The 23,979-nt window shown below is 41.2% G+C and overlaps 2 protein-coding genes and 1 pseudogene across 2 annotated transcripts; 1 reads left to right on the top strand and 2 right to left on the bottom strand.

Annotated features, from left to right (window-relative positions):
- The first annotated feature begins 13 nt into the window (after positions 1-13).
- Positions 14-9,538, top strand: fkbp7 (FKBP prolyl isomerase 7). Its single transcript, XM_020933277.2, has 4 exons — positions 14-245; positions 2,620-2,771; positions 3,034-3,161; positions 8,078-9,538. Exons 1-4 carry the CDS (start codon positions 46-48, stop codon positions 8,237-8,239), a joined length of 642 nt encoding a protein of 213 aa, XP_020788936.1. The 5' UTR covers positions 14-45; the 3' UTR covers positions 8,240-9,538.
- On the bottom strand, positions 5,020-6,706 carry LOC110167888 (tripartite motif-containing protein 16-like; annotated as a pseudogene).
- Positions 9,539-11,011: 1,473 nt separating the features above from the next.
- On the bottom strand, positions 11,012-22,838 carry LOC110167884 (tripartite motif-containing protein 16-like). The gene is given in 3 exon segments (XM_055163970.1): positions 11,012-12,555; positions 12,557-13,255; positions 22,259-22,838. Coding segments are annotated over 3 exon segments (1,683 nt in total). The 5' UTR covers positions 22,807-22,838; the 3' UTR covers positions 11,012-12,119.
- Between the last annotated feature and the right edge of the window lie 1,141 nt (positions 22,839-23,979).

The following is a 23,979-nucleotide window of genomic DNA, read 5'->3' as shown; positions in this document are numbered from 1 at the left end:
GAGCTGCCACGAATGCACTCTATCAGTGACTAGCGCCATAACACGATGCGCAAATCAATGAGCGCTGTTCTGTGCCTGTTTGCGCTGCTCACTTTGCGGACTTTTTGCGCTAGTGCAGATGAAGCCGAGGTGAAAATAGAAGTTGTGTTTAAACCACTGGAGTGCGCACAAAAGAGTAAGAAAGGAGACCTGATGAACGTGCACTACGACGGGTTTTTGCTGGATGGGACACAATTCTACTGCAGGTAAAATGAATAAATGAAGTTATGCAAATTTGCCCCTTTTAAACATCTTTTGCGCCTTTAAACAACTAAAGTTTTTGTTAATTTGAATCCTAGAGAGTGCTGTGATACAAACAGTTTCACAGACTACTATAACAGTAATGCATAAATCTGAAATCACGCCTTCATAGCACTCAGTTACAACTTGAGTCCTTTTACCAGCATACTGGAGTCAAATTTTACTGAAGTAACAGTACTCTTACTTGAGTAAAAGCTGTGGTTACTATTCCCACTGTAAGTAAGTCTACAAGTGACGAAAGCTTTATGCAATAGCTTTATGTAATAAGAAATGATTTGAACATTTGTGTTTCTTGCAGTAGTCCTTCAGATATGATTTAGGTTGTCATTTGTGTGTCTATTCTTTGAAAATACCAGATTTTGTGCATTATTTAATGCATTGTTCTTCCAATTACATTAAGTTACTCTTACATGACTTGAGTAGTAGGTTTCCCAAATACTTTTTTAAAATTCCTACTTAAGTAATTTCTTGGACCACTGCTTTGTACTTCCACTTGAGTAATATTATTTTGAAGTTATGTTATTCTTACATTAGTAAAATTTGTGGCGATTCTACCTCTGTGTGTCTTCACATTTGATGCTGGTATACACCTACGATAAGCACCAATCACTCACACACCACTTCACATCTAGGCAAGGTGGTTACAGTGTCTTGATTGATTGATTGATAGCATTTATATAGCGCCTTTCAAGATGCCCAAAGCGCTTTACAGTTCATTATTCAGTCACTCCACACTCAGTGGTGGTAAGCTACTACTGTAGCCACAGCTGCCCTGGGGCAGGCTGACGGAAGTGAGGCTGCCAATCTGCACCATCGGCCCTTCCGACCACCACCATCACTCACTCTCACAGCACTTTCATACTTGCTCAAGGACACAACAGTGCACACTTTGCAGAAATGTAAACTTTTTGGTTTGGTTGTGGGCAAAGGTTCTCCCACTTAAAGTTGCAATATGTAACTGCCTGTCCCCATGGAGGTTTTATTGCTCAGCCTAGAATGTTCCACAGTACAGCATTAAAATTGTCTATCTTGCATTTATTGTATTACAGGTGTTTCTGTTGCTCCATAATACACTGAAAAGCAGTGTTTTTCTTTGAGAGTACTTGCCTCTCCACAGATCTGGCATGTAATTTGCCCTGTTGGCATCACTGGTTTGTCTCCATGGAGATCTGTGAGTTTAACGCCATATAGTGAAACGATCCAGGCGAAACAAGCCTGACCATCCACCAGAAAAGTTACACAGTGTGAGAGAAGGAGTGTGAGAAATATCACCAAATAATGATTCAATAATGCAATTTAAACTAGCAACTTTGAGTGTCCAAAAAGTATTTTACTATACATTATACCTACAGTACATATTATACATACATCGGTATTATTATTACATCAGTCTATTTATCCAAAGATTGTACAAGAATAACAATGCCTACTTAGTTCAAAACAATATGTAACATTTCCTCTGAAATGTGAACAATACAACTCATAATGTCTATGGGCTTTATACTAAATATACTAGTAGTAAATGTATTTTTATTATTTCATTTTTCTTTGATGCTTGTTGTGTGGACAACATTTGGAGACCCCCGCAGTGCCTCTGAAGCCCCCCAGGGGGCTCCGATTCCACTTGGGGAATCACTGGATTACAGAATTAAAAATACAAATATATGATGGCAAAACTGCCTTCAGATACAATGTTTTGTGAAGTCTAGGGGTGTCATCATATAAAATTTTAGTGTTACAAGTTATTATGAATAATAAATAAACAAAACCAAAACACAAACAGTCAAATCCTTAAAGACGAGGTATTATGCAAAATCTTTTTCTTTGTTTAAAAAAGCTTTCTATCATGTTATAACATTTCCTCATCAATAATATGCCTGGTTTTAGATTTTAGGTTTTAGATATCCATTCATGTTTGAGTAATCTAGAGATCTCTCACGGATCCTATTCAAACCCTCTGTACAGTTGGCTGTGAGATTCTGTGCAATGCTCTGCTCACCAGCCTACGTCACCCATGCTCCCACACGACAAATCTCCATAAATATACAAACACATGATACAAAAGTGTATACAGCAGCTTGACAAACTGATGTGGTGTGCAGTAGGTTCATTAGCAGGAGAGCAAAGGGAAGTAGTTTTATAAGTAAACCTTATAAAACATGTTAATACGTTGTTTTCAGCTGTATATATTTCAGAATATAGTATTTTCAAAACAATAAAAGAAAACATGGTGATCTATATATGTGACGTGTTAGCAGTAATCAAATTAAATCTTTGCACAGAAAAATTCCTTATAGTTTGGTCCTTATTGTTTTGCAGCCGCTCGGACAAAGCAGGGCACCCTCAGTGGATGGTGGTGGGAGTGGGTCAGGTGATCCGTGGTTTGGATGCTGGAATGTTGGACATGTGTGCTGGAGAGAAACGCAAAATCACTGTCCCCCCCGAGCTCGCGTTTGGAACTCAGGGAAAAGGTACAGTTTAAAGCTTCCATCTGTACTTTTTAACAATACTTTAGCACTACCATAACCTCTAACTGTATGAATGCTAAACAGATTAAGGCCACACTGCACATTTAGCATCACACCCCAGACAACGTTTATGACATCAGCGGCAAAGTATCAGTTAGAATTTTGCTCTTCCTCAACTCACAAGACTGCCGCCTCATTTGCCAACACAACCCACGATCTCTCTAGCCCTTAATAATGCCTCTTTGTTTTGTTTCTGTGTCTGTAGCCCCGGTGCCTCCAAATGCCACTGTTATCTTCGAGGTTGAAGCTTTGGCTGTGTCCAGAGGCCCTCGCAGCATGGAGGCCTTCAGTAACATGGATCAAAATAAGGACAGAAAACTCACCAAAGACGAGGTAACTATTACTGCCCTACAAAGGCAGAACGCCGTGTTTGAATGCCGAATGTTTGGTCAAAAATGAGTTCATATCATTTTGGTAGTATTTGAGACCTCCTTTATCATGTGAATAAATATCGTGTAAAATATTGAGCTCAAATTTGACCTTTGCAGCTACTGAACTCTGCTTTTGTGTCATGTGCCAAAAATGAGTAGTCGTGCAAAGGCAAAAGGCAGTAACAGTGTATGTTTTGTTTGTGATTTAGTTCATAAATATATTTTATTTTAAAATCTAACCTCTTGCCTCCTTCTTTTTGTTGCGGCCTTGGCACAGGGTCTTAACACATTCAATAAATATACCTTTGTTTTCAGTTATACTTAAATGTGAAAATATTTGGTGTATTTATTCATACTGTACATACTATACTGCAAAGTCACTTGTCTATCAAACTGTTTAACTGTGTAAGTGATCAGCACTATACTGATCAACACTAAATAGGAAATCCAAAGCTCTTCTATCTGATTTCAAACAAACTCGAACAAACATGATGACTCAACCTTGGTGAGGTGTTCTTATAATAGATGGAAGTCTGGTGAAAATCAAACAAATAATAAAATCAAGCAAATAATGATCATGTCAGTTTCTTCCTTTTGCCTTTGCACAACTCCTTATTTTTGGCTCATGATATAAAGGCAGAGTACAAGAACTGCCAAATAAGGGTCAAAGGTCAGTTTTGACCTCAACATTTTTTGCATACAAATATTTCTTCATTATAGCAACTAGCTGTCAAATTTTGGGAGCCTTACCTATTATACTTTTGTCTGGACAAAACAGAAACTTTGAAGTCATTTTTCTCAGTATCACAATCTGGCGAGTTAAGGTCTTTTGCCTTTGTAGGGCAGTATAGCTTCACAAGGAGTACCACAATTACTTTTGCAAATGCAATTTTAGATTCACCAGTTAACAGTTTGCATAACAAGAAGTGGAGATATACAAAAATTTTACCCAAGAAAGAGTACCTTTTACTTAAAAATATTATTAGTCAAGTACAGCATTGTTATATAAGGTAAACTACTAAAACCTGTAAGAGTAACTGTCTGAAAAGTAACATTTAATCATAGTCTATATCTAAAGAAGTGGACTAAGCGAGTCGATTGGGCTCCAGTCAAATCAAGCTCACAATGCCAGCGGCTACGGAGCAAATCTAGAGCTAGGTCCATATTAGGAATAGGATTTTTTTAACAAACAAAATAGACTGATATCAGACATCAGAGTCACCAGCCACTCTGTCACATCTGAAGCCTGGCCAAACAGATGGTGCAGTCAGATTTGTTTTTATTTTAAGTGATGCAATGTGAAACGATGGAGCTCATTGGTCATCTATCTTTTACAAATAAAATCACATTGATCTCACCTCAGATGAACTGAGTTTATTGCGTGGCTCATTGATTCTGCAGAAATCTGCAATGTCTTTCAACCTCCTCTAATATTTTTTCCTTTATTTTTTCCAATATGAACCCTGATTGGCTAATCCACCTATCAGTCATGCCCATTTGAAAACAGAGATTCACTGGTGACCAGAATGGAATTCTGGGATTTTGGATGCCAGGCAAATATTAGAAAGCATCTAAAAACACGCACAAACAAGGAGGGAAATGAAAAAGAGTAAAATGCACGCAACATCTGGTAATACAGTATCACAGTATTGTGTCATGTTTTAAACTCTCCCTCTTATTTGATCAAGTTTATAAAAAATTTACAAACTTCAGTTACTAAAATTTAAACACAAAAATAATAGTTATGTTTGTTTTTGAGTTTTTGATACTTTTTTCTCAAATTAGTCAAATAAAAAAGGCACTGATTTTATCCCAAGTTTCTATTTGAGTTTGGGGAAATGTGCAGTGGCTCCAGTAGCACTAATCCACCCCCCACCAAACCAGAACCCAGCGTAGAGAGGCTGAGTGAAGCTGGTCTGGACTCTGTGGAGGAGGCTCATGGTACTTCCAGAGACGCTGTAAAATGCCAAAACCCCTGCACTGTGGTCCAGGTAAACCCCGATTCTGGACCAGACCGTACCTGAGACCGGACCTGAGACCTGGGACTCAGCTGAGTTAAACCAAAATGAATAACTGTTAGATTCACACTCTAAGGCCCAGGATTTATCATTGTTTCCAAATCTACATTCAATAGAGCCTTTCCTCTGAATATCTCTGTATGAAACTGCTATACGAGCCCATTCCCCGCTCCACTCCACCTCCCAGTAACAGCGACCCGTCAGACTCTCTCTGCTCAGGACCTGACACCAGCGACTGAATCTGTCTGGATGATCTGGATAACTCTGTTCTTCAATCATAGCTGTTACTCTTCTGTTTTCATCAGATAGAGACAGCCATGTGTTAAGTGAGTTTGGGTCCAGAGTGATTTCTGTAGAATATTGTAAGAAGTCCTCTCTGGAGCTGGGTTCAGCTGGTGGCAGTAAAACCTGGACTGGACTCAGAGTGAGCTGGAGTGTGTCTCTGAGCTTGGACACAGCTCTGGTCACGTCCTCAAAGTAGCTCCAGTCCCCTGTGTGAATGGTGTGTGGCTCTGTGCTCTGTGTGTGGAGGGACAGTGAAGCGTAGACCTGTATAAACTGGTTATGATCCTGGGTGAGGGCCAGTGTGTCCAGCTCAGAGAGGCTCCTCTTCAGCCCCCTCACGTCCTGCTGCAGTTGGTCCTGGAGCTCTTGGACTCGGCTCAGTTGGGTCTGCTCCTGGGAGCGGATCTGCTGCTCCACTTCAGAGCGTCTTTTGTCCAGGAGAAGGGCCATCTGTGTGAAACTGTCCCCGCTGCGCTGCACTGCTGTCTGGGCAGAGCGTCTGATGTCCTGGGCCTCCTGTTGGAGCCTCTTCAGGTCTGTCTCTTTGTGCTGGAGGCTCTGGAGCAGCAGGGCCCTCCTGGCCGGCAGCTCTGCCTGCCTCTGAGCCCTCTCTGAGGCAGAGGTCACTATGTCATGACCCTTATGTTGGTCCACAGTGCAGAAGGAGCAGAGCAACTGCTGGTCTCTGCAGCAGAATAGTTCCATCACTTTGTCATGCTGAGAGCAGATGTTTACCTGGAGTGTGTGAGACGGCGCCACCAGCTGGTGTTTCTGTAACCCTGCAGCTTCATGATGAGGCTGTAATGGCGCTCACAGTAAGAGGCCACACACTGCAGACAGGACTGGACAGCTCTCAGCTTCCTCCCAGTGCACACATCACAGGACACATCCTGAGGTCCGGCATAGCAGCGAGCAGCAGGGGGCGCTGTCTTCTTCATCTGCTCTACTAAACCTGCTAACATGATGTTTTTACCCAGGACAGGCCTGGGGCTGAAGCTGAGGCGACATTCAGGACAGCTGTAGAGCTGCTTGTCGTCCTCTTGGTCCCAGTGCTGTTGGACACAGTTCCTGCAGTAGCTGTGTCCACAGGGAATAGTCACAGGATCCTTCAGTAGATCCAAACACACGGAGCAGGAAAAGGCTTCTTGGTCGAGTGTTTTCTGCGCCATCTCTCCTGGATCACAAACACTTGGACTTTGACACAAATGAAGCTTCTGTGTAGAGTGAGAGCTGTGGGAGGAGCCACACCCACAGCTATGTGTAGATGTGAGGAGGAAGTGGCAGCTCTTAAACACACACACATGTTTTATCAGAGTTGAAATGAGAGTGTGTCACAGTTTACAGTCACAGACACAGGGTCATTGGGCACAAGTCAAACTCTCCAAAAGAGAATCAAAGAGGAACACAGTGTAAAAATCAGAAGTTATGTTTTTTGGCCCTAGCTCTTCTTCTATTCCTGTGGATCTGGGTTCATTAAATCATTTAGTGAAGCCAGTTGTTACAAACTTAGGAGTCAAAATGGACCCAGAGCTAAAACTTGATCAGCAAATTAGTGCTGTTGTAAAATCTAGTTTTTTCCAGCTAAGACAAATGGCCAAAATTAAGCCTATTTTGTCAACACAACACTTCGAAATGGTCATACATGCATTTGTGACAAATAGATTGGAATATTGTAATGCAGTTTATGTTGGTGTCAGCCAAAATGCACTTTGCCAGTTGGAATGTGTCCAAAACTCAGCGGCTCGACTTTTAACTAGAACCCGGAAACACGAGAGCATCTCACCTATTTTAACTTCTCTTCAGTGGCTCCCAGAGTCCATTTTAAAATTCTTTTATTTACTTTCAAGTGTTTGCACGGCCTAGTGTCCTCCTACCTCACTGACTTGATCCACCCTTATGTCCCCTCTTGCACACTCAGGTCTGCAGACCAATTCCAGCTCGCCGTCCCAAAAACTAAACGTAAGCTTCATGCGTTTTCTATTGCTGCCCCATGGATGTGTAACCAGTTGCCATTAGAGATTAGACAGGCCGAGTCTGTACCTGTTTTTAAATCACTCCTAAAAATTCACTTTTTTTCACTGGCTTTTAATAAGTGACATATATATTTCTTGTTGAGTATTTTACTGTTTTCTATGTTTTTTAGTAGCTGTATTGTGTTTGTACCATATATTTTCTGCTACTGCGGTGTCATTGTCTGTCCTGTGTTTGTGTACAGCACTTTGGCCAACTGTAAAGGTTATAAAATGCTTTATAAATAAAGTTGGTGTGGTATGGTATGGTAAAGAATCAGTATAGTAATCAGTGCCACAGTGCTTTGGTGTGAGGAGGCAGGATTTCTAAACATATCAACAAACATCATCTTCATCAGGATTTTTTCTAGAAGGACATGTGTGTTTATTGGTTAAGTCCTGGTTTAATCTAAGTCTAGACCAATTAGGATTTGTACTGGTTAATACCTCAATAACTGCAGCATTTTATGTGTCTAGTTACTAGTATAGTTTAGTGTGGTACAATGACCTTCCCAAATGAAATCAACAGCCCAAATAAATGAGTTATACATGTGCTGTATTTGCAGGTGAAAGAGTACCTAAAACAGGACTACACCAAAGTGGGGAACCCTCGAGATGACGCCTTTTACAACAAAATCATGGAGGACATTTTTATGAAGAACGACCACAACCACGACGGACAGATCAGCGCCAAAGAGTACAACATTTATGAACACGATGAACTGTAGCAGCAACATTAAACACCACTTTAAAGTGCATATGACAGGTTAGAAGACTACACTGTCCTTAAAACAGGATTTTATGCAAGATTTTACTAATAGTCTTGCCTAGTTTTCTCCATTTTAACCATATTGCTGAAGTTTATCATTTGACTTCCTTGTTCGACACAGACAGCAGATAATGCACATACATAGAGGTAATTCTGTAACTGTAACCTAGCAACTATAATGTCAACAAAGGACAAAACTAAATGGATGTATTGAAATTAATTTAAACTACCAGAAAATTTTTGTGCGTAAATTGTGCCTGCATTTTGGATGGAAGTTTGTGTGTTGATCGCGTAGGTAGATTATTACAATTTACATCTCCAGTATTACTATTACTATTACATTACTTTCATTTTTCCCACTTTTCTTCACAAACTCTCACTGAACTGATGTAAAACTATGATAAATATTCACCACAGGTACTATCCCACCAAACCACCTGAAAACCTGTCATATGCACTTAAAGATGTACTGACACTCTTATAACACTGAGGTTCAGTTATTACAGGCAGGAGGCTCTGGCTGGACACACTGATTCTAATGGTGCTGAGTGAATGTGGTGAATTTTTATTATTATTAAGACAAACACAAGGGCCAATCCATTCAATGTGTAACAGGTTTGTAATAATCCTATATATGTGGAAATGATTGGCCTCACTGCATGATGTCATCAGGTAGTAATTTTGTAATTTAGTCTCTTCTAAAAATGTCTTCAATAGTTCATAATGTGCAACCAGTTCTAGCGCTTTTGAACAACTGTGCTAGAAGACGTATTAAAGGTGCACTATGTAACTTTTCTGGTAGGGGTCCATTACCTGTTTGTCACTATGGAGATGTTTCACCGTTTGGCATTAAACTTGTCAAGCTTCTGTTTAATCAGTTACAGGTATTTTATTTCTTAAAATCAAATACCTTGACAAACTTCACTCTTACTGTAAGATGGGTCTGCTCTCCACAGATCTGACCCGTAACTTGGCCTGGCTGGCGGTGCTTGTTTCCATGGAGATAGATAGGTTTAATGTCATACTGTGGAACATTCTTAGCATTCTTAGTGTTACACAGTGCACCTTTAACTTTAGGTATGAATATGGATCATTTCTTTATTTGACAGACTGGCAGAATTTTTGGTCACTGTGCCGATCAGTTCATGAATAATGTGTGTGGTATTATAAAAGAAAAGAAAAAAAGAGAGTGATTTGTTTGTTTCTGAATCTAAAATGAGAAATGAGAAATGCTGTTACATTGATAGTGGCTCCTGTTCCTGTGGATTTGTGTGTTTAAAAATCTGTGACTGCATTTTTACTGAATGTTTCAATAAAGAACTTTGGTTTAATGTTTTAATTTGTGTTGTTCCCAAACACCTCACCACATGCGCCAGTAGAGGGTAGTGTTCAACATAAAAACAGTCAAGGAGTATTTGTTATTTTCAAGTAACAGTACTCTTACTTAAGTTTTGACTCATTCACTTAAATGAATACATTAAAACAAAACTCATAAAAACACGAAAAACTAAATAAAAACCAGGCTGGTAAACACATTTGAACAATCACAGAAAATAACTAAATGACAGGGATAGTATGTTTAGCAATAGTGAAGACAGTAATAGTGTGAACAGTAAGAGTGACCAGCAATAGTGTGAACATCAATGATGAACAGTGAGAGTGAATAGTAATAGAACAGTAATAGTGAACAGTGACTGAGCAGTAATGCTGAATCGTAACAGTGTGAAGAGTAACAGCGTGAACAGTAACATTGTGAGAATTAATAATGAACAGTTAATATTGTGAACAGTAACAGTGAGCAGTGATAGTGAACAGTAATAGTGTGAACAGTAACAGTGAGCAGCAATAGTGTGAACAGTAATTATGTGACAGTGGACAGTAATAGTGAACAGTAACAGTGAGCAGTAAAAGTAATAGTGTGAACAATAGCGACTGGTCAATAGAGGGTGCAAGTGCGCTGCATTCCCTAACTTGACCTAGATTAAAAAAAAAAAAAAGTATAAACTCATTATTTTCCTCTGAAGAAGATAAGAGGCTCGCTGGGTGTAAGCTGTGGATCAGGTTGTGCTGCTGCGTAAACTTTGTGCTTGTGTTGCGCTCTGATGGATATAGTTCAGCCAATACAGCCTATGTATAATACATATATTTATAATATATATTTATAATTTTGGCCTATGCGCACCCCCAAAAATTATACCACCTGCCACTGAGTGTGAACAGTAACAGTGTGAATCTTAATAGTGAACAGTGATCATTCTTAATACTGTAATAGTGTGAATAGAAACAGTGAGCAGCAATAGTGAACAGTAATAGTGTGAACAGCAATGACGAACAGTGATAGTGAACAGTAAAAGAGTGACAGTAACAGTAATAGTGAACTGTAATAGTCTGAATAAAAACAGTGAGCAGTAATAGTGTCCTGTAAGAGTGTGAACAGTAATAGTGTGACAGTAACAGTGTGAACAGTAACAGTGTGGGAAGTAATAATGAACAGTAATATTGTGAAGAATAATAGTGACCAGTGGTACTGTGACCAGTATACGTGAGCAGTAATAGTGAAAAGTCAGACAATTCCATACAAAGCTGACAATATCGTATGATGCTCAAATGGAGTAAGTAGAAGTAAAAGCACTTACGAGAGCTTTCCACATTCATGCTTTACAGCTCTTAAGCACAGACAGAAGCATTACACAGTACATTAAGCAAAACATTCATAAACAAACACAGCTGATGCTACCAAATGTGACTGTTTATTGCATGTATAATTATAATTACATAAACAGGTGTTTATGTGTTTGAAATAGTGTGAACAGTTATAGTGATCAGTAGAAAACAAACAAAAGTCGGTCTAAGCCACATTCTAAATGAGTATTTGTCAGTGTTTGCTAATGTGTGCATTGTGTCTCCATGGTAACTGCCATAGAGACAGCTGTAGAACACCCCTATAATCATGTTGCTGCAAAGTATGAATAAAAGAAGGCTGTTTGTGCAAATTAAGTTTAGCAGTTTGTTACAGTACACTGCCCCCTGGTGGAAGCATGTGAGGTTTTGGTTAACACTGTAGGTGTGGATTGATCAAAGTGCTTTAGGGCTGCAGAGTTATTCAGGATTCTATGCCAATGTTCTATGTATTTTGTCAAAGTTGAGAAGTCTATACTTTTGTAGGACATGGCAGTGTTCTTGTTGTCATGCTTTCCAGTCTGTTACATTTTTTAAGTACAGTTAGTTACTGTAACTGAGTACTAGGAGGCCCACTTCTGCTGCCCATAGTTATTTACTGTACAGTGTAGTTTAGTGTATTTTACTGTATTTATTATATTCAAGTATATTTCAGTATTTCATCATGTTTTTCAATTCCACTTGTGCATCTAACTGGCCTTTTTAAATACTTATTTATCTAGAACATTTTTTTATTTGACTTTTGGCTGTTACAATACTGTATTTCTGATGAATGTTTTCTTATTTTCTATTCAGGATGTTAAAATGTAAAAATGTATACTCAGAAGTAAACAGTTACATAAGGCATAAAACAGATACAAGGCACATTTCAGACATAACGTGAGCACTTCTGGCCTGACTTCAACCACAGTTCGAGTCATGTTGACCATGCTGGGGTCACAGTGGCCTGCACTGACAGAGGCTCTGATGTGAGGTCCGTGAGCTTGATGGTGGACAGTCAGACCAGAGAACAGCAGTGACAAAAAATTATAAAAATGACTATAATGACAATAAAGAACATAATATTGTGTCAAATGTGGTATGTTTTAAAAGATCAGGTTTTTGTCATAATCTAAACTCTCTACATATAGTTTATCAACACAGTTTTCAGAACAAAGCTGCTATTTGAGTTTAGGGAAATGTACAGTGTCTCCAGTATTATAAATCCAGACCCCAGCGTAGAGAGGCTGAGTGAACTTGGTCTGGACTCTGTGGAGGAGGCTCATGGTATTTTCAGAGACGCTGTAAAACACCAAAACCCCTGCACTGTGGTCCAGGTAAACCCCGATTCTGGGCCGGACCAGGCTGAAGACTAGACGTGAGACCAAACTTGAGAATAGACCTGAGACTGGACTTGAAACCAGTCCTGAGACCTGGGACTCAGACTTAAACCAAAATGAATAACTGGTTTTGTCACACTGTAAAGCCCACGATTTATCATTGTGTCCAAAGAAACATTCATTAGAGTTTCCTCTCCTCTGAATATCTTTGTATGAAACTGCTATACGAGCACATTCCCCGCTCCACTCCACCTCCCAGTAACAGCGACCCGTCAGACTCTCTGCTCAGGACCTGACACGTGTGACAGAATCTGTCTGGATGATCTGGATAACTCTGTTCTTCAATCATAACTGTTGCTCTTCTGTTTCCATCAGACAGAGACAGTTCGGTGTGAACTGTGTTCGGGTCCAGAGTGATTTCTGTAGAATATTGTAAGAAGTCGTCTCTGGAGCTGGGTTCAGCTGGTGGCAGTAAAACCTGGACTGGACTCAGAGTGAGCTGGAGTGTGTCTCTGAGCTTGGACACAGCTCTGGTCACTTCCTCAAAGTAGCTCCAGTTCCCTGTGTGAATGGTGTGTGTCTCTGTGCTCTGTGTGTGTGGGGACAGTGAAGTGTAGACCTGTATAAACTGGTTATGATCCTGGGTGAGGGCCAGTGTGTCCAGCTCAGAGAGGCTCCTCTTCAGCCCCCTCACGTCCTGCTGCAGTTGGTCCTGGAGCTCTTGGACTCGGCTCAGTTGGGTCTGCTCCTGGGAGCGGATCTGCTGCTCCACTTCAGAGCGTCTTTTGTCCAGGAGAAGGGCCATCTGTGTGAAGCTGTCCCCGCTGCGCTGCACTGCTGTCTGGGCAGAGCGTCTGATGTCCTGGGCCTCCTGTTGGAGCCTCTTCAGGTCTGTCTCTTTGTGCTGGAGGTTCTGGAGCAGCAGGGCCCTCCTGGCCGGCAGCTCTGCCTGCCTCTGAGCCCTCTCTGAGGCAGAGGTCACTATGTCATGACTCTCATGTTGGTCCACACACAGGGCGCAGAGCAGCTGCTGGTCACTGCGGCAGAATAGTTCCATCATTTTGTCATGTTGAGAGCAGCTGTTTTCCTGGAGCGTGTGAGACGGCTCCACCAGCTGGTGTTTCTTAAAGGCTGCAGCTTCATGATGAGGCTGTAGGTGGCGCTCACAGTAAGAGGCCACACACTGCAGACAGGACTGGACAGCTCTCCGCTTCCTCCTAGGGCACACATCACAGGACACATCCTGAGGTCCGGCATAGCAGCGGGCAGCAGGGGGCGCTGTTTTCTTCATCTGCTCTACTAAACCTGCTAACATGATGTTTTTAACCAGGACAGGCCTGGATCTGAAGCTGAGGCGACATTCAGGACAGCTGTAGAGCTGCTTGTCGTCCTCTTGGTCCCAGTGCTGTTGGACACAGTTCCTGCAGTAGCTGTGTCCACAGGGAATAGTCACAGGATCCTTCAGTAGATCCAAACACACGGAGCAGGAAAAGACTTCTTGATCGAGTGTTTTCTGCGCCATCTCTCCTGGATCACAAACACTTGGACTTTGACAGAAACGAAACCTTTGAGTGGAGTGAGAGCTGTGGGAGGAGCTACACCCACAGCTCTGTGTAGATGTGGGGAGAAAGTGGCAGCTCTTAAAGACACACACACGTTTTATCAGAGTTGAAATGAAAGTGCGTCACAGTTTACAGTCACAGACACAGAGTCATTAGGCACAAGTCAAACTCTCCAAAAGAGAATCAAAGAGGAAGACAGTGTAAAGGATCAGTGTAGTGCCACAGTGCTTTGGTGTGAGGAGGCAAACATCATCTTCGTCTCAGTTAAGACCAATTAGGCTTTGTACTGGATAATATCTTAATAAATTTTACCATTTTATGTGTCTAGTTACTATTATAGTTTTTGCATGGTACAATGATTTCCAAAATAAAATCAGCAGCCCAAATAATGAGTTATGCATTTGCTGTATTTGCAGGTGAAAGAAAACAGGACTACACCAAAGTGGTGAATCCTCGAGACAAAGCTTTTTACCGCAAAATGATGGCGGACATTTTTATGTAGAATGACCACAACCGCGACGGACAGATCAGCACCAAAGAGTAGGCAAGGCAAGGCAAGGCAAGGCAAGTTTATTTGTATAGCACAATTCGTACACAAAGTAATTCAAAGTGCTTTACAGAATAAGAAATATATTAAAATCATAATAAAAACAAATCAAAACATAAATAATCATGAAGATTAAAATTTTTAAAAAGAGAGACTTAAATTGGAGAGAAGAGTGCGGAATGAAAACCTTTCAGTTATTTGCACAGTTAAACAGAAATGTTTTGAGTCTGGATTTAAACAGCGTCACAGAAGAGTCTGTCTCACATGTTCAGGAAGACTGTTCCAGGTTTTAGCTGCATGAACCTGAAACTCTGACTCCCCTTGTTTAGTTCTGACTCTGGGCACCAGCAGGAGGCCGGTCCCTGAGGTCCTCAGAGTGCGAGATGGTTCATATGACACTAACATGTCACAGATGGACTTTGGTGCTCGGCCATGGAGAGACTTGTACACAAGTAGAGCTGCTTTAAAGTCTATTCTCTGAGGCACAGGAAGCCAGTGCAGAGACCTGAGCACAGGACTTATGTGCTTGTACTTCCTAGTTCGAGTAAGGACCCGAGCTGCAGCGTTCTGGATGTTCTGCAGCGTCTCACAGCTCGTTTGGAGAGACCAGTGAGCAGAACATTACAGTAGTCTAACCTACTGGAGACAAACGCGTGGATAAGTTTCTCCAAGTCTGCTTTAGACAGTAAACCTTTGATTTTCGCTATGTTTTTTAGGTGGTAAAAGGCAGTGTGTACAACATTTATGAACACGATGAACTATAGCTGCAACATTGAACACTACTTTAAAGTGCATATGCGGTGCAGGTTAATTAACGTCTTTATTTTGTTAAATGAATGTATTGAAATGAAATTAAAATTTGCTTTCTTGTGTGTAAATTGTGCCTGCATTTTGGATGGAAGTCTGTGTGTTGATGACATAAGTATATTTTTTATGATTTACATCTGAGCACTACTTCCTGTGTTACAACTTAAATTTTTCCACTTTTTTTTCCCAAAAACTCCCACTTAACTGATGTAAAACTATGATAAATATAAACCACACACTATCCCACCATACCAACTGTGGCGCTTAGACAGGGCCTTCATCGTATTGTGCTCCCCCTGGTGTACACCTGGTGACTTCCAGTCCAAGTTGTCTTTGTCCATTCTCCTCATGGTACGCTAAAGGCATTGAAGAAGTTTCTTTTCCTGTCCTCTCTTGTTCCTAGTAATATATTGAAATATTTTAGTACATTTCATGAACATGTCTTGAAAGTCAATGAAATCACCAAAACAACTCAACAACTCAACTAAAAATGAAAAAATTTAAAAATGAAACATCACTTTGACTTTTGACAAAAACCTGTAAAACATGACATTTGCGCAGGTGACAAAGTGCTTATCCTCCTTCCAATCCAATGCCATGTGCTTGCTGCTAAATTTTCTGGACCTTATGAGATCAAACAAAAATGTACTGACACTAATTATGTAATTAGTACTCCAGACTGGAAATGCAAGATGTCATTTGCCACATAAACTTGCTAAAGTTGTATCATTCCCGCAATGATAAACCAGACCCCGCAAAAAAAAGTAATAGTAGGCAATAATAGTGAGCAGCAATAGTGAGCAGTAATAGTAGACAGCAATAGTAAGTAGGGATGGGCATTCGATGAAATTTTCTTATTCGATCGTCGGAAGAATTAATGATCGATTATCGATTAATCATTAACGTTTTTATATTTAAATGATCATCATTATTATTAGTATCTGCACTAGTAATCTGCATAAATAAATTCAACTTTACGACATATAAACCATAACCACTCTAGAGCCACATCAGCCCGTTTTAGATTATAATGTGTTTAATTCAGTTTTGCGCAACTCTCACAGAAACAAAACTTAAAACCATATGGCTACTTTGCATAAACTAAGTGAAGATAAAAATACAGCTCTTGTACGCTGATGCGGTCAATTTCTGTCGGATTCAGGTGAATACAGGTTAGTGTGACCATATTTGCGTTTGTCAAACCAGGACACTGTACGGGGGGAGGGAGGTGGGGCCTCGTTATCGATATTGAGCGACTCTCACCTGGCAAAGCTTTTTCCCACTGGACACCAAAACATATGTGCTGCTTTATACACTGTGCACACTTGTCTCAACCGGAACGGAAAGCGTGGAATTCCTTGTACAAGTCATTGTTAAATACGTATTTGCGATTTGGTACATTGGCAGACTGACCGACTGTTTGTGTTTGCTCGCTCCTTCTGAGTGCAGAGAGCTACATGTACGAACCCCTGTTTGGTCACGCTACGCACAGCAACCTACATTCAGTTTGTCAATTAAATTAACGTAATGATGAAAATTGATGAATTGATGAAATTGTTAATGATCAATTATCGATTAATCGACCAATCATGCCCATCCCTAATAGTAAGCAACAATAGTGTGCACTAATAGTGGGCAGCAATAGTGAAAAGTAATAGTGAGTGGTAATAGTAGACAGCACCACTACATGTGCAGCTACACAGAAGGCTTGGCTCTTTAATATTCATGAGGGAACTTGTCCGTGATTGGGGTGGCAGTGTTTCAGGCAGTGCTTTATAGTTAGGGTGATCGCCTTGACAACAATTGCGCCCTGTCTTGACTATGTCCCTTCGAACCACATGGATCCTCGCAAAACTACAGTTGTTAATGGAATTTCTAGCCTGGCACCTCTGTGATGTCGACATATGCATCTTGTTAAGATATGTGTCTCTATGCTCTATGCATACTTTGTCATAAAAAGACAATTGGACATGTGTCAATTCTCCCCATTTCTCATTCTGAGGAATCTTTTATCATGAGTATTGTCTCTTCGTAGCACAGATCAATGCATGTTTTTTGTTATTTAATATGTACACAAATCCATTTTCACGAGCTAGGACCACATCAACAATGACATAGTGCGAAGAAGTTTATTGATATATGAAGCGAGGCAGAGATGGTTGGGTTGAGACTCTAGGTGGGGGTTCCGTCTCAATCTTCAATTGGCCCAGCCGGAACGGGACCCCCCCTGTAGGGGTCTTATGACTGAAAGACAAAATAGGGGATGGGAGGGTGGGGTCAAGTTAGCTGAGACAAACTGGGATGATGGGAAAGGCTGCTACAAATAGGCTTCTGGGAAATTAGAGGCGTGGTCGAGGTGAGTTGTGGTTAGCTGGTGAGTGGAGAGGGCAGCTGAGGCGTGGTCCTGCTCCTGAATCTCAGTTAATCATATTAACTACATTTATGATGAGGTAACATATATTGCGTCTTGCTAATTGTTGTGAAGTTTGTCGGAAGTCCATGGACCATCATGTAGTTAGATGATGAACGTAATAAGTGTTAGTTTATAGCATTATATATTTTATAGAAGCAAAACTTACAGAGTTTGCACATAAGACATGCTAAAACTGATGGGTACAAATAGCTTCAGTGCTTTACGCTTGAGCAGTAATGAGGAGCCGCATATTTCAACAAAATATACTACATGTCGACACCATGCTGGTTCATATACTGTGTACCTAGTGAAATTTATACCTAGTTCTACCATGGATCCGGTTCATGGCAATTGTAGGCCTACCGTAGCCCCCAAAACGTGCGCAGTCAGGATGTCCAAAGCTGTCTCAAAATCCAGAAGAAAATGTTTCAAAACAAGTTCAGTAGTGCCAACCCGTAGTCCTATATCAAAATCATAGCAGCTCCATGTAAACAAAATGAGTTTAAAGTCTTGAAGAACACCACTTGCAACAGTTAAATTCATACTGGTAATGATAAAAACAGTTTAAACTTGAGTAATATGAAGCTTCGAGTCAGTGCTGTAATTACTACAGGGGAAAATGTGTGACGTAAAATCTGTGCAGATCTCTAAATGGAGAGAACAGACAGAATTGGAGTGGGAGTGAGTCTGTAGCCTGATCCTATACTCACCAGAAGGATCCCCAGCAGAGAGATCCTCCTGAGGGTCAGGTACACTAAGGGTCAGACTAGCGGGAACCAGAGGGGTGTCTGGGAAGGACACCTAAATTACAAGGGTTTAGCATGACAAAATGAACAACCAGCTTGGGCCCATTATCAACTAGGGGACCACAAATTCTGTATGTCAGCCCTGTGGCACCTACAGAGCCTACAGCACTAATGACCTTAAGGGACCCCTTCAGTAGGCAGCCAGTTTCATCCTATCCTCTCTGGGGTTATGCAGCCAAACCAAGTCCCTTGCAGAGTACAGCTTGTGACAGGTGTTAGAGTCGTGATACAGGTTCTGGTTCTCATGAGCAACAGCAGCACTCTGCCTAGTGTTAGCAAAGGCCATTTCCAGATTCCTCACAGACAAACAGACACTAAGCAACTGTCTGAATAGGTAATGCATACAGATTGACAAACTTAAATAATCCTCCAGAACAAACACATATCTGTTGCACCAGCACTTGACAATGAGCTCCGCCAAACAGGAGAAGAGTAGACTGTCTGGCAGAGAGTCTACAACCAACAATAACTTTTGAAGTCTCCGAGAGTAGCCATGTAACGACTCCCTAGGTGACGAGAGCCCCAAGCCCTGATCCAGTCCAACACAATACTTTTATCTGAACTATCCTGCTGTTGTATTAAAAGGAAATCACTGTCATCGATAAGTGCCTGCAAGTGCTGCCCCCTAGGGTCAGGAGACACAGGCTGAGGAACTGCACTGTGGGGAATGTCACCAGAAGGGATGTGGGGTCCTGTGGTGGAAGAATCCACCACAATAACCAGTGTGGTAGCACCCTCTGTAGTCATATCAAGGTGCTGGGAGAGGGCATCCGCATTAGTGTGAAGATGGCCTTCTTTGTGGTGCATAGTCCAGTTGTAAGGGTCCACTTCCAATATCCACCTGGCTCTTTTTCCAGATGAATCCAAGTGAATGGACATGTCCCCTCACCCTAAAAGAGGCTTATGGTAACCACAGGAGCAGATGAGAGTGCAGATTTGAAATGGAAAAAAGCAGCATCACAGTCACTGATCCCTACAAAAGGGACATCTTTACATGTGAGATTATGAAGCAAGGCAGCATAGCGGGCGAAGTCTAACAGAACGCCAATAGGAAGAGCACAGGCCCAGGAAAGCTTTCACCTCTGTTGGCAACTGTGGTGTGGGCCATGACCTTGACCTTGTCCATGTTCCTGGGATCTGGAGGGCAAGGCCAGAAACCACATGGCCCAGGAAACCCACATGATCCCGGACCAGATAACTTCTCACTCACTTCTTTGAGTGAGTGACTTCTTTGAGACGAGCAGCTTGGATATGAAAAACACCTCACCACACGTCACTGCAATTTCAATTAAGGTTTTTTAAATTTTATTTTCTATTCATACTATAAATGAATAATAATATATTTTGAGTCAGAAGAACCCACATAAAACAGACTGATTTCAGAATGTATTTGTGATTGAAAAGTTCCAGTGTAAAGATGGTGCTGTTTGTCTCCATCATTATATAACCAGTGTTCCTCATTCTGTGACCCTGAGCAACTTTTAAAATTCTGATTCAAGTCGACACAAAACACAGTTCCATGTGCACACAGAAACACAGAGCACACACACCATCACTGCTCTAGTTTGATATGATATAACAGAATCACAGGGCAAATTCTTACATACAGTTACATTACATAAGGAATAACATTGGAAGTGAAAGTTTAAATGAAGTTAGTTAAAAACACTTTGATGTAAAATATGTAGAGATTGAGTTTAGCTTTTCCAGTAATAGTATGAACAATGTTAGTATGTATAACTCACAGGAAACAATGAGTAGGTTTACATGCCCCCTAGTATCCTGGTTATGATTGGGTTTTTTGATGATCCTGGTTTTGTAATGTCCATGTAAACACAGTATTCACAGTATCCATTCAGTATTGTGGATAAGGCAGTCTCCTATGATTTTTTTGAAACATATTATCCTATATCCATAGACAATGCATACAATAATTTATTTTAAAAGTAGTCATACTGAACATGAGTGACCCTTACCTGACACGGATGTTATTTTAAAGAGAATAGATTGAGTAGATTTTGCCTTAATTCTACTGTATCTGGACATCTGGTTTACTTTTCACCTTCTTCTATCATCAGAAAGGTCCTTGGGGATGTTTGTGAAAAATACTGACGCTGACAGTTTAAATGATGTGAAATTGGTGAAATTGCGAAAATACCGCTCTGACTGATGTGCCAATGTGGTAGCTACATAGCAGCTAAATAAAGAAACACAAAAATCATTGATTTAACTTTTTTTGAGATTTTATTTTCTACAATCCACATTTCGAAGCTATCAGTTAACGCTAACCACAGTGTTCAGCAAAAGGCATTTGGGATCGTTTCTCTACAATCTGACCCTGAAAACCCATCTCTTTAACACCACACCTTTCATTAACTTTTCTTATTTCTTTTGTTTGCCTTTGTTTGTCTCTTCACGTAAGGCGTTTTTGAGTATCTTGAAAAGCGCCATGCAAGTGTTATGTATTATGATTATAAATATTATTATTAATCTACTGTCTCTCTGCCTCATTAATAGACTATTTAACGCTAATTGACAATACACAAACTTTTTTGAACTGAATTTCAAATGAAACAAAATACAGAGAAAAAATGTAAAAATACATTTATAGTTTAATTAATGTATGGTTTAATTAACAAGCTCATAAAGCTGTTTCATTACAGTCCATGCCATTAATTTCTATGGAAACATTTTTGCAAATAAGTCAAATATGAAGACACAAATTTGATACAAGACTGTAGAGAGCAAAGCTGCTATTTGAGTTTAGGGAAATGTGCAGTGGCTCCAGCATTATACTTGGCAAACTTACCCCCTCCAACCCAGATCCCAGTGTAGAGAGGCTGAGTGAACTTGGTCTGGACTCTGTGGAGGAGGCTCATGGTACTTTCAGAGATGCTGTAAAATGCCAAAACCCCTGCACTGTGGTCCAGGTAAACCCCGATTCTGGACCCGACCGGACCTGAAACCTGGGACTCGACTGAGTTAAACCAAAGCAAATAACTGTTAGATTTACACTGTAAAGCCCAGGATTTATCATTGTTTCCAAATCTACATTCAGTAGAGTTTCCTTTCCTCTGAATATCTCTGTATGAAACTCCTATATGGGCCCACCCCCCACTCCACTCCACCTCCCAGTAACAGCGACCCGTCAGACTCTCTCTGCTCAGGACCTGACACCAGAAATTGAATCTGTCTGGATGATCTGGATAACTCTGTTCTTTACTCATAAGTGTTACTCTTCTGTTTCCATCAGACAGAGACAGCCATGTGTTAACTGTGTTTGGGTCCAGAGTGATTTCTGTAGAATATTTTAAGAAGTCGTCTCTGGAGCTGGGTTCAGCTGGTGCCAGTAAAACCTGGACTGAACTCAGAGTGAGCTGGAGTGTGTCTCTGAGCTTGGACACAGCTCTGGTCACTTCCTCAAAGTAGCTCCGGTCCCCTGTGTGAATGGTGTGTGTCTCTGTGCTCTGTGTGTGTGCGGACAGTGAAGCGTAGACCTGTATAAACTGGTTATGATCCTGGGTGAGGGCCAGTGTGTCCAGCTCAGAGAGGCTCCTCTTCAGCCCCCTCACGTCCTGCTGCAGTTGGTCCTGGAGCTCTTGGACTCGGCTCAGTTGGGTCTGCTCCTGGGAGCGGTCTGCTGCTCCACTTCAGAGCGTCTTTTGTCCAGGAGAAGGGCCATCTGTGTGAAGCTGTCCCCGCTGCACTGCACTGCTGTCTGGGCAGAGCGTCTGATGTTCTGGGCCTCCTGTTGGAGCCTCTTCAGGTCTGTCTCTTTGTGCTGGAGGAGCAGGGCCCTCCTGGCCGGCAGCTCTGCCTGTCTTTGAGCCCTCTCTGATTCAGAGGTTACTATGTCATGACCCTTATGTTGGTCCACAGAGCAGAAGGAGCAGAGCAGCTGCTGGTCACTGCGGCAGAATAGTTCCATCAGTCTGTGGTGTTGAGAGCAGATGTTTTCCTGGAGCGTGTGAGACGGCTCCACCAGCTGGTGTTTCTTTAACACTGCAGCTTCATGATGAGGCTGTAGGTGGCGCTCACAGTAAGAGGCCACACACTGCAGACAGGACTGGACAGCTCTCAGCTTCCTCCCAGTGCACACATCACAGGACACATCCTGAGGTCCGGCATAGCAGCGGGCAGCAGGGGGCGCTGTCTTCTTCATCTGCTCTACTAAACCTGCTAACATGATGTTTTTACCCAGGACAGGCCTGGGGCTGAAGCTGAAGCGACATTCAGGACAGCTGTAGAGGTGCTTGTAGTCCTCATGGTCCCAGTGCTGTTGGACACAGTTCCTGCAGTAGCTGTGTCCACAGGGAATAGTCACAGGATCCTTCAGTAGCTCCAAACACACAGAGCAGGAAAAGGCTTCTTGGTCGAGTGTTTTCTGCGCCATCTCTCCTGGATCACAAACACTTACAGTTTGACACAAACAAAACTTAAGAGTGGAGTGAGAGCTGTGAGAGGAGCCACACCCACAGCTCTGTGTAGATCTGATTATTAAGTGGCAGCTCTTAAAGGCACACACGTTTTATCAGAGTTGAAATGAGTCTGTGACAGTTTACAGTCACAGACACAGAATGTGTGACTGCCTTTTCCTGAGCATTTCAATAAAGAATTTTGTGTGTGTGTGTGTGAAATTTAATAATGCCACTTTCTATGCAAACTACATTGTAAATAAGTACATTTATTTTAGGGGAAGACTTCTGGCTGCTTTGCAAAGTCTGGGACCTGGGAGCAGAACTGGGAACTGAAGGTGTGTCAGTTTTACCAGGAGTTTAACCTGGCTTCTCTGTGTCCGAGGCATTTTCTGTTGGACAGAGAGCCAGGAGTTGGTTTTGGTGGCAAAGGCTGGAACATCATCTTCTGTCAACAGTTAGTACACAATCTAAAAACGGTACTAACAAAGGCCTTTTTTAGCTAGAGGTAGACAGATCTATAAAAATAATAATAATAATAATAATAATAAATCTAAATTTGGCAAACAAGGACCTATCCCACTACTCAAGTGGCCAAATGTTTCTTTTTTTAATGCACCACACAGTTTTTAATGAACATTGGGAAAAATAAATAAATAAATAAACATTTTCTTACACTGTCATTTAAGGTAAAGTTTTTTGGACACATGAAAAAGTGGGAGGCTTAAACACTGGCATATGTACTGTTATTGTTTCCATAGTTGTCATTATTCTCAACATGGAGCTTATCCCTCCAATACACCGTTAAGAGTCTCTACATAACTATACACAATTAGTAATTTATATTTACTAATGCTGAAACCTCACACTCTTACTCATACATACACACTCTTACACACTTACACACACACACACACACACACACACAAACACACTTTACACCTTGTCTGTGCTCTGGCGCTGTATGCATTTGTATTGTGTTATTTTGTAATGTAGTAATTGTACTATCCTGTCTAATATCTGTGTGCATGTTGTATGCTGCAAAAAAAAAAACAACTTTATTTAAAAATACTATACTACAAATGTATTCAATGACTTGTGATCTTTAGGGCTGCAGGTCATCCAGTCAATTAATCAGTCAATCAAAATGT

This window comes from Boleophthalmus pectinirostris, unplaced genomic scaffold (genome assembly GCF_026225935.1).
Source record: "Boleophthalmus pectinirostris isolate CB_2022bp ecotype Guang Dong unplaced genomic scaffold, ASM2622593v1 HiC_scaffold_1, whole genome shotgun sequence".
Taxonomy (NCBI): Eukaryota; Metazoa; Chordata; class Actinopteri; order Gobiiformes; family Gobiidae; genus Boleophthalmus; species Boleophthalmus pectinirostris.
This window is presented reverse-complemented; position numbering and strand designations above follow the sequence as displayed.